This window comes from Pantherophis guttatus, chromosome 4 (genome assembly GCF_059756535.1).
Source record: "Pantherophis guttatus breed Tessera chromosome 4, ASM5975653v1, whole genome shotgun sequence".
Classification (NCBI taxonomy): domain Eukaryota; kingdom Metazoa; phylum Chordata; class Lepidosauria; order Squamata; family Colubridae; genus Pantherophis; species Pantherophis guttatus.
Window position 1 is genome coordinate 135,296,097 of NC_142066.1, and position 13,691 is coordinate 135,309,787.

Sequence of the window (13,691 nt, forward strand, 5' to 3'; positions counted from 1 at the left end):
CACAAAGCCCCGCTCCAGTCACAAAACTGGCCTGTCCGGGCTCATAAAAAAGGCTGCGGGGGGGGGGGAAGCGCGCGCTTAGTGCTGGATCCGCTGACCATTCGTAAGAGCTCAGGTGTTGGGTGCACGGAGCAACATGACACTCCAGGTAATGAAATAAAAAAAGGGGATGAGGAGAAAGAAGAAGGAGAAGTGCTTTTACATTTGTGACTTCTGGGCTTAATTGCACACGAAAAATTAGAACGTGAACAGGGGTTACGAAGCGGGTAAAGATCGTTGACTTGCTGGAAATCGGCTTAACTTCGGTTCGTCCTGTAAAATCCCACTTTTCCTTTAATCTGCGTCGCCGCCTTAGCGCGGGACATTGATTCACAGACTGGCCAAATGCGTTTTATCCTGACCTGTTATGCAAAGTGGACAGTTACTAGTTCCCGTGCGATGTGAATTAACCGGGTTAATTTAATTGACTAAGTGAACCGGGATTCTAATTAACCGTGGAAGAGATTAGTGTGAATAAAAGTAGATGTCTCCTTTGAGAAAAGTTGATAGTCCAATTCTGTATTCAGTAATTTTGGGGAAGTTTCTTGGCAGTCGGCAAAGACTGGTGAACTCTCCGCGTGTTTAATTAGACTGCGAACCCATTACTGAAGCGGAAACAATGTAGGGCTTTGTTTCTGGGTGCAGGAGTTTCTTTTCTTTCTTGGTTGAGAAAGAAAAATCTCTACTGATTTAAAATGGGCTTGCTCTTTCAATTTTTTCCCCCTTTTTTGTCTCTTACTGTGCCTGAGCACAGAAATAGGACTTTATACTTTTTCTATGCACAGGTCCTTGGAAAGGTTTAGCACTTCAGACTTCATAATTTCTTCAGCCAGCTTGACTGCAGAGAATCTGGTTGATGTTCTCCAGGAGGCTATGCTATCCATTGAGAATAATATGTGTACTGTAATGAGCCTCATGTGGAGAAAAGGCAGATGTTTGATAGTAAAAGCATGGTGGCTGTGAAGAGTTTGAATTTGCTACAAAAAGTAGGATTTGCTTACCAGTTGGATTAGAGGTCTAGTTTTAAATGAAATTAGGAATATGGGTGATCATAAGATCATTGCAATTCACTCCTAGGTTCATGTATAAAAGGAATATAAGAAAAACCCATGCTAAGTATCAAACCAAAAGCTATTAAGTCCAACCAGGCAGCTGCTAATGGGAAAATTGGAAATTGGACAATAACACTCTTCTATTCCTGCTCCTTACAAGAGAGGCAGTGTGTTTCTGATTGCAAGAGCCACACATCTCTTTTGTGATTAATAGCTATTAATAACTGTGCTGTCTTTATGTTGATGTAATTTTTCCCCAATTATTCAGAGTGATGGCCATCACTGCCTCTTGTGAACATAAGTTGCATTGTTTAATTAAATGCTCTGTGAAACAGTATTGTTTCCTGATTCACCCAAGGTTAGTATTGTGTATTGCCTAAAGGGAGAAAATTTCCACTCCCTGCTCCTCATCATGTGTCTTTGTATCAGGAGTGAAATCCAGCAGGTTCTGACAGATTCTGGAGAACCGGTGCGGAAATTTTGAATAGTTCGAGAACCGGCAAATACCACCTCTGGCTGGTCCCAGAGTGGGTGGAAATGGAGATTTTGCAGTATCCTTCCCCCAGGAGTGGGGAGTGGAGATTTTGCAGTATCATTCCCCTGGAGTTTGGTGGGAAAGGAGATTTTGCAGTATTCTTTCCCTGCCAACCCACCAAGTCATGCCATGCCCACCAGCCACGCCCACAGAACTGGTAGTAAAAAAAATGTGGATTTCACCACTGATTTGTATACAGATTTTATATATTCATTTTTTTCTTAGCTAAATAGCCACCAACATTGTCGCTTTCCCTTATAGCATCTTGACTACTGTGGTTCCATTTTCAAACCCCTATCTTGTGCTGGTTTCTTAGTACAAGCTTCTGCACTGCTGGCATGGATTTTTCCTTTAATTGAACCTGGCAAAGTTGTAGATAAACAGTAGTTCACTTGCTTCTAGAAAATCAGAGATAGTTCCCAATTGCACTCCTTGCCAAGTGTCATATGCAGCATATCTGACTGCATATGATACTTGCTCTTACTTTGCAAATGTCTGGACTTTCCCTGGTAGAGTACTATAGTAGTATGGGGAATAAAATTAGAAACAGAGCAATGTCCTTTGGAGTGGGCAACATTTGTGGCTAAGCATTCTAAGATGGGAGACCACATAAAAGTAATATAAGGTAGACTGGAAAGTTGTTTTAAAAATCCCTGAAGAAGGCAGTATTAAGCCATTTTTGTAATGGTTACCAAATAAATTGCAGAGTTATACCCAATTCCCCTAGAGTGAAACTCAATCCAGCATTTTATTTATGTTGGGAAGGCTGCTGTTGTAACTCCTTCATCCAGTGGCTATTAAATACTGTGGCAATGGAAGAGGTAGTTTGGTGTAGTGGTTAAAGACATTGAGCAAGAAACCAATATTCTTGTCCTGCATTAGGCACAAAGCCAGCTGGATGTCCAGTCATTTTTTTCTCAGCTCTAGAAAGAAGGCAATGCCAAACCAAAATCTTGCCAAAAAAATCTGCAAGGACATGTCCAGGTGTTGGAAGAAACATCCTTCTAGGTTCTGCTCCAAGTGGGGAAAAAGACACTGGAGACATGGAGACTGCTTGGAAAGATGGTTTAATGGTAGACAGGATCACATGGCTTGAGTTCCTAAACAGAAAACGGGCAGATACAGTAAATCCTCGGTTTTTTATGCTCTCTCTGGCTCTGCATTTCTTGGGGGCCCGAAAGAGTATCCTGATTGGTTGTCAGACTCCCAGGGGGTGGGGGCCTTGCTGGCTGATGGTCACATGTGCTTCCCAGGTCACATGTGGTGAGTTTCTGCTGCTATTGTGTAGAGGGCTAATCCTATCTTTGTTGGATTCCTATGATTCCTACTATGGCTCTGCCTGAAGGAGGAGATCTTTGTTATGTAGAATAGACTGGCCCAGGCCTTAATGGCCCATTGACAAAGAGTGGGGGCAGGAAGATGGGAGCTGCTTCAAAACATCTTATCCCAGGGAAATATAATATTCTGCCTTTTTCATATTTCCTAAAATATTTCACTCTTCCAGGAGAGGGGTGGGTGCTAACTTCCTACAATCCCTACTTTTTTTTTTCAAAAACGTGAGTTTTGAAACAAGTTCTTGGCAAAAGATTAAAATTGATCAGATCAGGGAGCCTTAATGGGTGCTTTTAATTTTCTAATGCAAAGGGGAGGCATTCCTTCCCTGAATGCACTGAAGGATTCCTTCAGTGGCTTCCAACAGCTTTCAACCATGAAGGTCTAGCAGCCAGGGGAAAAGTTCTGGTAAGAATTTTACAGTATCCAATTTTCCATGCCAATTAATTTCAGATTTCAGATATTACTTTCTGTGAGCTTCCAGTCAGGTTTCAAGGAAGCACATGTCCAAACATTTTTCACAGCCATGATATTCCTTTAAGTTACAGGCTGCCCATTTCATGGGTTGGTTACTAAACCTGCCCTAGCTCTTAGTTTAGTGCATCCAGGATTTGTGAGTCCAAATTGAGGTTAGTCAGTGTACAATATCCATTCTTTTTTTTTCTTTTTTTTTTTTTTTTTGGTGTTACACATAATGAGCCCTGGGATTACTACTCATGAGACCACCAGTGCAATATATCTTCCTTTACTGGGCAATTGGGCAGCATCATTTGTGAGTCACAGTCAGGGCTTGGGTTTTGGAGATCACTTTTTCTGCTATCTCTTCAAGTGAGGGAATTGCCTGAGGGGAATTGCTTCCTTCCCCATGGAATTAGCAGGGAGATAAGACTACTTGGGCTTTTAGTGCTACAGAGCAAAAATCAACCTAGGAGAAGCTTTGTGTGGAGGTAAGTGAAGGAAATAGTTTCAATCTAATTCTGAATAGTGTGTCTCTCTGTGTGTGCATGTGTATGCAGCTACTTTTACAATACAGGCAATACAAACATTTTGGACATATTTCTCCTCCCCATCAGACAGAAATCTAAGGTGTACATAACTTGCTGTGGCAATCACTCCCAAATACAATTCTTACAATAAACTGATTACAATATAAATGAGACAAGAAAGATAACCTTACAATGAATTTCCACCCTCCCCCCATAGTCTTTCCAGCTGTCTTCTGAGGATTGAAAAGAGTCTTTTGGTCTTTACTTGTACATCTCAGGGTCTTTTCTTTCATGTCTGCTGGTAGAATGCTTGGTGGTAAAGCTGATCAGTCAGGCTTGGGAAGGTCTGCTCCACTCTGATTGCTGTTATGACTTTCAGTGGAGGCTGGATTCAAACCCAATTCCTGATTCAAACAGATGGAAGGTCTCCTCTGGAGGCAGCATCTGGATCCATGTGCTCTGCTTCCACAGGTTGCAGAGTCCTTTGTGCAGGGCTGAAAGACATTAGAACAGGGTCCCCTCCCCCCTTTTGTGGGTAATCTTCCCAGGAAAGGCATTGTAACAGGATTACAGATGGGGGGGGGGGGTTGTAGATAGCTTGCAGAGTTTGAAAAGAAACAACAGTATTGCAGTTACTAAACAGATAATGCAGTTTCAATAAAATGGAGACACAACAGATAAGAAAAAACTGGATTCACATGCTTCAGGAAAGAGATGAACAGGTAAACCTATTTAAACACATACAGTAAATGCAAGACTGATTTTTTTTCCTTGTAAATGAACTTTACAGGATCACATGGCTTGAGTTCCTAAACAGAAAAGGGGCAGATACAGTAAATCCTCGGTTTTTTATGCTCTCTCTGGCTCTGCATTTCTTGGGGGCCCAAAAGAGTATCCTGATTGGTTGTCAGACTCCCAGGGGGTGGGGGCCTTGCTGGCTGATGGTCACATGTGATTCCCAGGTCACATGTGGTGAGTTTCTGCTGCTATTGTGTAGAGGGCTAATCCTATCTTTGGCAATTCCTACTATGGCTCTGCCTGAAGGAGGTAGATCTTTGTTATGTAGAATAGACTGGCCCAGGCCTTAATGGCCAATTGACAAAGGGTGAGGGGCAGGAAGGTGGGAGCTGCTTTGTCTGTAAAATATGCTTCTCATATTTCTCATACAGGGAAATATAATATTCTGCCTTTTTCATATTTCCTAAAATATTTCACTCTTCCAGGAAAGGGGTGGGTGCTAACTTCCTACACATCTTTACATAACCTTCCACAAATTGTTGAACTATGAGATTTCAGCATCATTGTTGTGAAATATGCAAAGGTTTTGTTGACTGGTAACAAAACTGGAGGATAAGGCGGGATTAAAGATAATATGACTTTAGCCAATGGCAGCTTTATTATAATTTAATTCTAACACCCTGTAAACATGTAATCATGTCGAAGCAATTTAAATTTGACATCTGATTCTAATAAACAGGTCGTTGCAAGATCTACTGGTCCTGCAACTCTGCTTGCTGATCTTTATCCCCTTCAAAGTGCTACTGCCACTTAGTAGAGAATGAAAGGTTGAATGGCTGAGGATTGCAGGGTGAAGTTGTCCCAGAAAAAACACCTCCCTGGAAAATGGAAATATCATTAATACCAGCTCAGCTGGGTGGGGCTGGGAACTTTATAAGATAACCTCAGAAGCTGTTGTTGGAGGTAACATTTGTTTCAGCCAGCCCCACCCAGCCCCACTGATGCCTAGAACCTTTGATTGTGAATCACTTAATCCAGAGCAGCTTTTTATGACTTTTTGGAGGCAGTATTTCTGTGTATGCTTTCCTAGCATTTGACCGCCACAACTGATTAGTCTTTCTTGCTTTTTACATCTCTGGGACAAAACAAATGGAAGATATAAATTATGCAAATTAATAATTACAATTAATAGCATTTTACTTCATCATAGAATTCTATTTTAAAATGTATTATTTCTGTAAATTATCATAATAGATTTATCATGGTGCAGTAGATTGGAATCTGGATTTTACTATTGCTTGCCTACTCATCTGCAAAATCTTTGCTTTATGTCTTGTACATAATTTTTGATTATTAAGGCAAGTTCACCATTAGTACTACAATTAGCGAAATACTGGGCAACTCAATTTATATTTTACTTCAATCTAATTGAAGGAATTGTCAGGACATTCTTTGGTGTGTGTGGGTGTTTCTGGGTGTTTGTGTGTATGCATGCTTTAGCAGAGGATGTAGAGCAGCCCAGCTGTGACAGCAGTTGGATGAGGGATTAAATCATGGAGCCTCACATTCTTTTTAGCCTACAGAAAGATCACTACAATTGCACTCAAATATGAATCCGACCCAATGTCTTTTAATATATGTATATTAAAATTACTTTTATTTTATTTCCTTTAATGCACAAAAGCATTATGCATTGCATTCCTATTAAAACTACTGTACCTGGAAACCTACAGATTTTGAGAATTTAGCCACACAGCCCAGGTAGCTGAAAAAATGGACCAAGATTATGTTGGTTGAACATAAAAAATGCTGAACAGGTACATTTTTGAAAATTCAATCATAATAAGAATAATAATAAGAAATTAGGACTGCAAGAAATAAGTGAGCCCTGATGGTAATGAAAAAAGAAAACTGACTTTTGGTATGAATGAATTTTTTATATGTATGTACTACCAAAACTCTTGTTCCCATTACCTTTAACTGGGCAAAAGAGTACATCATAGGGCAACAATTTTTGAACCACGGGTCGACTAATTTATGGAATGTATCTGAAAATCCAGAATATTGTAGGATTCAGTTTTGAGCAAGTAGATATAAATTTCTGCAGGACATAATACTGAAAATGTGCTTTCAAGAGCCAGCTGAACATTGTATAACTTGGTTTTATATATATATATATAAAGGTTTTTTTTATTTTTTAGACAAACACACATACAAACATACAATGTATTTTTTTTTGAACAGAGTATTCGGCCGGTTCATAAGGTTAAGCAGTATTTAGTCATTTCAATTAAGTTTCATCTATTTTTTTAAAAAGACCATTTCAATTAAATTTACATTTTCTATATTGCCTTTTTGCCATATTTATTTCTATTCTATTTTTTAAGAACCAATGTTACCCTTCATTCTCATCTCTAATCTTAATCAAATTCAGTTTTCTCCTCCTATTCTATATTTTACCCCTTCCCATTGTCATCTATTTGTATATCTATCCTCATCTTGTTTAATTATGTAATGTTACAGTAATTTAATTCTTATAATAATAATAAATCCACTTATTTTATATCATGCATTTCCTTTAATAATACAAATCCAACATTTTAGTATGTTCCAATTATTTCCAGGCAGTCCAATTCCTTACAAATCAATTAATTTTAGCTATTTCTGCTTTCAACATAGTATACAATTGGTTGCATTTCAGTTATTACAATTAATCATTTCTACTTTCGTCACATTACAAATTTAAAGAGTTAAAAATATTTCAACCTTTACCATTTCTCTAGTTAATTTTCAATTCGAGTATCTATTATTACAATTTACAGAGCCGAGGTGGTGCAGTGGTTAGAGTGCAATACTGCAGCTACTTCAGCTGACTGCTAGTTAAGCAGATCAGCAGATCAAATCTCACCTGCTCAAGGTTGACTCAGCCTTCCATCCTTCCGAGGTCCCAGATTGTTGGGGGCAATATGCTAATGCTAATGCGATATGCTAATATGCAATATGCTATATGCTAACTTTGTAAACTTTGTAACCGCTTAGAGAGGGCTGTAAAGCACTATGAAGCGGTATAGAAGTGTAAATAATAATAATAATAATAATAATAATAATAATAATAATAATAATAGTAATAGTAATAGTAATAGTAATAGTGATAATAGTAATAATAATAATTTAGACTTATTCATATTTTTTAAAAGAAAAAAGAAAAGAGAAAAAAGAAATACAATATAAATATTCCAATTATTATTCATTTCATTTTTGTAATCATATAATTTTCCATTTTTTACTACAATTCATATTTCAACTTTACAATTTCCCTAATTAACTTTAAAAATATTCTAGCTGTTATCCAAGCCATAACTTATTTTTTTCTGCTTTCACCATCATATATTATTAGAAGTATTTCAATTATTAGTTTAAATTTATTCATATTTCTTAAGAGAATAAAACAAAAAAAGAAACAAAACTTGTCATTATCTACGTTTCAAAGATACAATACAAATATTCCAGTTATTATTCATTTTATTTTTACATTCATATGGTTTTCTCTTTCATTTCTTTTTCTCCCTTCCTCTTTTTATTTTTACCTTTTTCTTTCCCCCTTTTTTCCCTTGCACTTTGATATATTGTGCTCTCCTCTTTTGTCCTAAATTTCCCATTGTTTCCTCTCTCTTTTCTCTTTTTCCTATTTCCCCATTATTTATCCCACTGTTTATCCCAGTGTAATCATTCTGTATTTCACAAATCTGGACTCTTCTATTTTGCCCTGCATTTCCTGTTTCCCATCTTTTTCCTCCATTTTTTCCCTTTTCACTGTTAATCCCAGTGTGATCCTTTAAATTTTCCATGTTCTTTCTATTCCTCCCTTCTCTCCTTCTTTGTCTCTTTCTGCTTTTTCAGTTTTTTCCATTGTTAATCCCAATGTAATCTCTAAAAACCTCCTTTTTATTATTACTATCCATACATTCAATTAGTTTTCCAAAATTAATTTCATTGTCTTTGTCTTCTTTTTTATTTTCAGTTCCTGTGTCTTGCTTCTCCGTTTTTATTTCCTTGTTAGCCTGAATATGTTCTCTCTGTTTTTGGATCCTCAAGTTTCAATTCTGCATGTATCATTGTAATTATTCCTCTTATGTCCGCTTTCCATGACGAGTACATTATTTCAATCATTTCTCTAATTTCCTGCACCATTTTAATATTTCTGTATTAGTGTTCCAAATTTAAAAGGTCCGTTGTTTTTTTCCCCCAAAGTCAAGCCTCTTATAGACAAAACAATCCTCCCCAAAAGTTCTCACAGGTATCACTGATATAATTCAAAGTTTTCCAAAACAAAGATTCCAAATTGCAATGTTCTTTTTTCTCCTGAAGATGTCTCTTTAAAATCCACAATCTTCTTAATTGTTTAACAGTGTCCATTTTGTGTCAATCTTTGCTAACAATCTAGCTTCTTTTTTTCCTTCTTTTTAATTTAGAAAGTACCAAATCAGTTTTATAATCCAGTCCAATTTAAACAATGCTTTTCCCCTCTTTTTTTTTTTTTTAGGTATAAAGCACTTCCGTTGCAGGCCTTAATATTCAATTGTAATTTTCAACAAGAAAGGATCTATTTATTTCCAATCCTTTAGTCAATTTTGGGGTTGTTTCTTCTAATCATAAAATTTTCCAGTTAATTTTATTCCAAAATCAATTTTCTTTTTGGGTTTTTATCCCTTTAAATTCCGCTTGTTTCCTTTTTTCTTCCCCTGTGCCTGTTAGCCGCTAATTTTTCGCTGGGGGTTTCAAAGTAATTTTTTTCTAGATGTTGTTGTTATCTCACCTGTGGGTTGGCTATCACTCACCCGGCTTCAAAAACCTTGCCTTCACCGCTCCTGCTCAATACTTATTCCGGTTGCCCCAGCTAGTTGACAGCCATAATGACTCCCACCTCCGCTGCTGAATCGGAGAGATTCCTCCGACCTTCGAGGAACTTGCTTCTTCCTCTAGGTCTTCCGAGGTGCCTCTCCTCCTTCCCTGTCCCTACAGGACGGTTCTGGTCCGAAGACCCCTCAGCGGTGGTTCGTCAGTCCGAGTTTTCGCGGAGCTCATCAGAGCCCGCTAATTCCCCGACTGTCTCGCCGCGACGCTTCCAGTCAAATTGAACTTGGTTTGAGTAGAGCAAAATTAATTAGTCAAAAATCATAAAATTGTTTTCAAGGCTAAAACAGACATATACTGCTGAGGAAGCATATATTTAATCTGGAAGGATTCCAAGTGGCTTTGCTAATTGCATGTAGCTTTCATTCCTATATATGCACATGAATGTATCCTTAGATTTATTTCTACAATTTAATTGCATGGATTACTTGATGCAGAATCACTTACATAACATACTTTTCTCTTAGTTCATTTCTTTCTGACAATTCTGTTACTTTTTGCTTTCTTTGCAGGTGTCTCTTATCAATATTGCTTATTATTTAAATAATACTTGTTAGAGGTTTAATGAATTTTCTGTGTATAGGAGATAATCACTTACTTAGAGACATTTTGGCTTATGTCAAACATAAATTGTCTTTGGGTCATCTCATATTGTCTTCCTGAGCCTGCTGCTTAAGAATCTAGTAGAAATTTTGGGTGAGGGGCCCAGCTTGAGAAAGGTTGATTTAATATAACCAGAAAAAATCACTGCAGTAAGTCACTGTTTAATTTACTTGGTTTTGTCAAGTAAAAAACAATAGTATAGAGTATTTGAATGAATGCTAAATATGTTGGGAAAATACATTTAATATTTTTTTTAAAAAATGATATAGAATAAAGAAAAGAAAATTAGGAGCATAGAGAACCGAGAGAAGCTTTACAGAATTGGATAAAAGTGCACGCTTCTGTTTTCACAGAAGTGTATCTGTTATTGTAATAAGTTTTAAGAATGGTGGAATATGTGGAGAAGGATTGCATGCTTTAAAGTCCTTTTGCATAATGGAGTTGTGATATGCAATATCATTTAAAATTTGTGTTGTATGAAATAGAACCAGGTTATTTTTAGCAGAATCCTAAATATTATTTTAAAGTATTTTCTTAAATTTAATGTATTTGCTTGTATCCTGCCTTTTATTATTTTTACAAATAACTCAAGGCAGTAATATATTCAACACACCTTCATCCTATTTCCCCCCCACAACTCTGTAGGGTGAGTTGGGCTGAGAGTGAACCCAACTGGCTTTCATGGTTAAGGCAGAACTTTGAATTGACGGTCTCTTGCTTTCTAGTCTAGGTTGTAGCCTGGTGTCTTAACCAAACTGGCTCTCAATCTTGATTAAATCAAGGCAAAAAGAAGTTGGATTATAAACTCAACTAATAAATGTTGGATTATAAACTTAACTAATAAATGAATGTTGAATTATTATCCCAAACTTAGAGCTTGCTCCTTGCCAGTTGCTGTTCAGTAATGAAAGTTTCTTTATAACAGCAATTCTCACCACGTACAAGCCTGTTTTGTATGCATGGCCATTAGCTCAAAGGCTGGAGGGAATTCTTACACTGGCAAAAAAAAAAAAAAAAAATGGTATAGGGTATGAGCTAGCATAGCACTAGAAAAACAGGAATATTTTACCATACATCTAGAATCAGAAATCAAGCATTCAATAAAAATTGTAGAAATAAACATATCACATTGATACATGAAATAACAGTGTGTTTCTTTAATGATTGTTGTTTTATTTTCTCATCAGACTGACTTCGAGACTGCTGCGGTAAAGGTTACAAAATTAAAATCCAAGCCCACCGATGATGAATTAAAGGAACTGTATGGACTCTACAAACAGGCCACTGTAGGAGACAACAACACTGGTACTTAATAAACAGCTAGGAAAAAGTGAGTATGAGAGCCCTTTTCAAGAAGACAGGTTTAATGATTATATTTTCTCCTTCAACAGAGTGCCCTGGGGCATCGGATTTGAAAGGCAGAACCAAATGGGAGGCTTGGAATCTGAAGAAAGGTTAGTTTTACTGTAAATAATACTAGGGATGTCGTGTCCCGTCCCGTCCCCCGCCCCCCCCCCCCCCCCCGATAAAAAGTAAGACATCGTAGTAACTGCTAATTTTCCATTCCAGGTATATCCAAAGATGATGCTATGAAAGCCTATATTTCTAAAGCAAATGAACTGATCCAGAAATATGGAATGTAGAATTTCCTTAAACACTTCACCTTCAAGTAGGCTCATGGTACTTTCGAATGTTATTAATGTTAATGTTCCGGCCTAAAACTTAATCTGTAACAATTTCATTTTAATCATTATGACACTGATTGTACTTGTTTACAATACATTTTGTATCTTAATACATAACTTGTTTTCACCATTCCAATGAGTCTTGTGGCACTTTAAAGTCTCAATCATTTATAAATAACATAACCCTTTGTGATCACTGTCTGCTTTATCAGACGTGTGGAACATAATTCTGAGAGAATAGCACTATAATAAACAGACACTGATTATTGCTGGTAAAAGCAGTATTTAATGAGAGTGGGATATTGAACAACAGGTTAAACATGGTGACAATGACAGATTAATTAATTATTAATAAAATAATTGGATGAAGCACAATTTTGCATTTATGAAGTTCTTATAATCTCAGTTTATTTTGCAAGAAATATTGTTAAGTCTGCTAATTATAAGCTTCTTAACGAATTCTAGCTGTGCCATTTCATAGTATTTATAATTCCACTTCTATAGGATAGCCATTTTGAGAGCATGATAGTGTTGAAAAGTTTCCCCATTGTTCTTTGGTGTCAGATTTGGGTCGTGTTTTTTTCTTCTTTTGTTTCTAGAGTAGCCAATTTGGTCATTATAAATTATAGAAAAGTACAGGTAGTCAATTTAAGACCACAATTGAGCCCAAAATTTCTGTTGCTAAGTCAATTATTAAAGTGAGTTTTGTACGATTTTGCAACCTTTGTCACAGTGGTTAAGTGAATCCATTCAGTTAAGTTAGTAACACGGATGTTACATGAATCCGGCTTCCCCATTAATTCTGCTTGAGATCACATGACCCCAAGACACTGCAACCATCATAAATATGAGTCAGTTGCCAAGCATCTGAATTTTGATCATGTGACCATGGGGATGCTGCAACTGTGTGAAAAATAAGAATAGTCACTAAATAAATTGTTGTAAGTCGAGGACTACCTATAACATGCTCCGTATTGGAGATACAATGGTGTATTATCACACTAAACTCGCACTGTCACAGTGAATCTGGGCCTAGAATTGGTTTCTGGATTGTATATAACAGCTATTTGTAGTTAAACCCAGTAATAATGATCATGGCCAGTGAAAGAAAAAGTGTCATTAGCTGTTATATCTTCTTACACGTGATTAGGTACAAGTGACATTAGTACAAAGTCTAATGATTTAAATCTCTACAAAATTTAGTAAGAAATTTAGCAAGGGTTAGAAATTAGATGTGAAGATAAATCCTGTGTGTTTCACTACATTGTGATCCAGCCAAACACAACCTATTGTAAGAAGAGTATTCTCATAGCTGTTTCTCATTACCTATCACTATTGTGTAATGCTTAAAATTAGAACATATCTGGCTCATGCACTTTGTTCCATCGTGTTTAATCTACCAGAGAATAATAAATAATTTGTCTTTTCTAAAATGTTTCCATATTATATTATAGTATACTATACTATACTATAATATAATATGGAAACATTTTAGAAAAGACAAATAAAGTATAGTATAGTATACTTTCCATGTATACTAGTATACATATTATACAATACCTTTTGAATGTGTACAAAGTGAGGAATTTACACGATGGCACAATCTGGGTCATCAACAGATTATCAAGCAGTTGATTAGTGAATTTAAGATTAGAAATTAAACAACGATCTAGTAGACTACAAAGACTAGGATTTATCTACACTTACCACCTACATTTTCTAAAGTTATTTCAACACACTACTGTGCATAGATGATTGTCTTCCACAGGATCAGCTAGATGTTCTTACAGAATTACACAAACATCTG

At 36.6% G+C, this 13,691-nt stretch overlaps 1 protein-coding gene across 1 annotated transcript; it reads left to right on the top strand.

Moving 5' to 3' along the window:
• The first annotated feature begins 112 nt into the window (after positions 1-112).
• ACBD7 (acyl-CoA binding domain containing 7) lies at positions 113-12,016 on the top strand. Its single transcript, XM_060684647.2, has 4 exons — positions 113-148; positions 11,387-11,504; positions 11,591-11,653; positions 11,769-12,016. The coding sequence occupies exons 1-4, from the start codon at positions 137-139 to the stop codon at positions 11,840-11,842; spliced, it is 267 nt and encodes an 88-aa protein (XP_060540630.1). The 5' UTR covers positions 113-136; the 3' UTR covers positions 11,843-12,016.
• Positions 12,017-13,691: the final 1,675 nt, after the last annotated feature.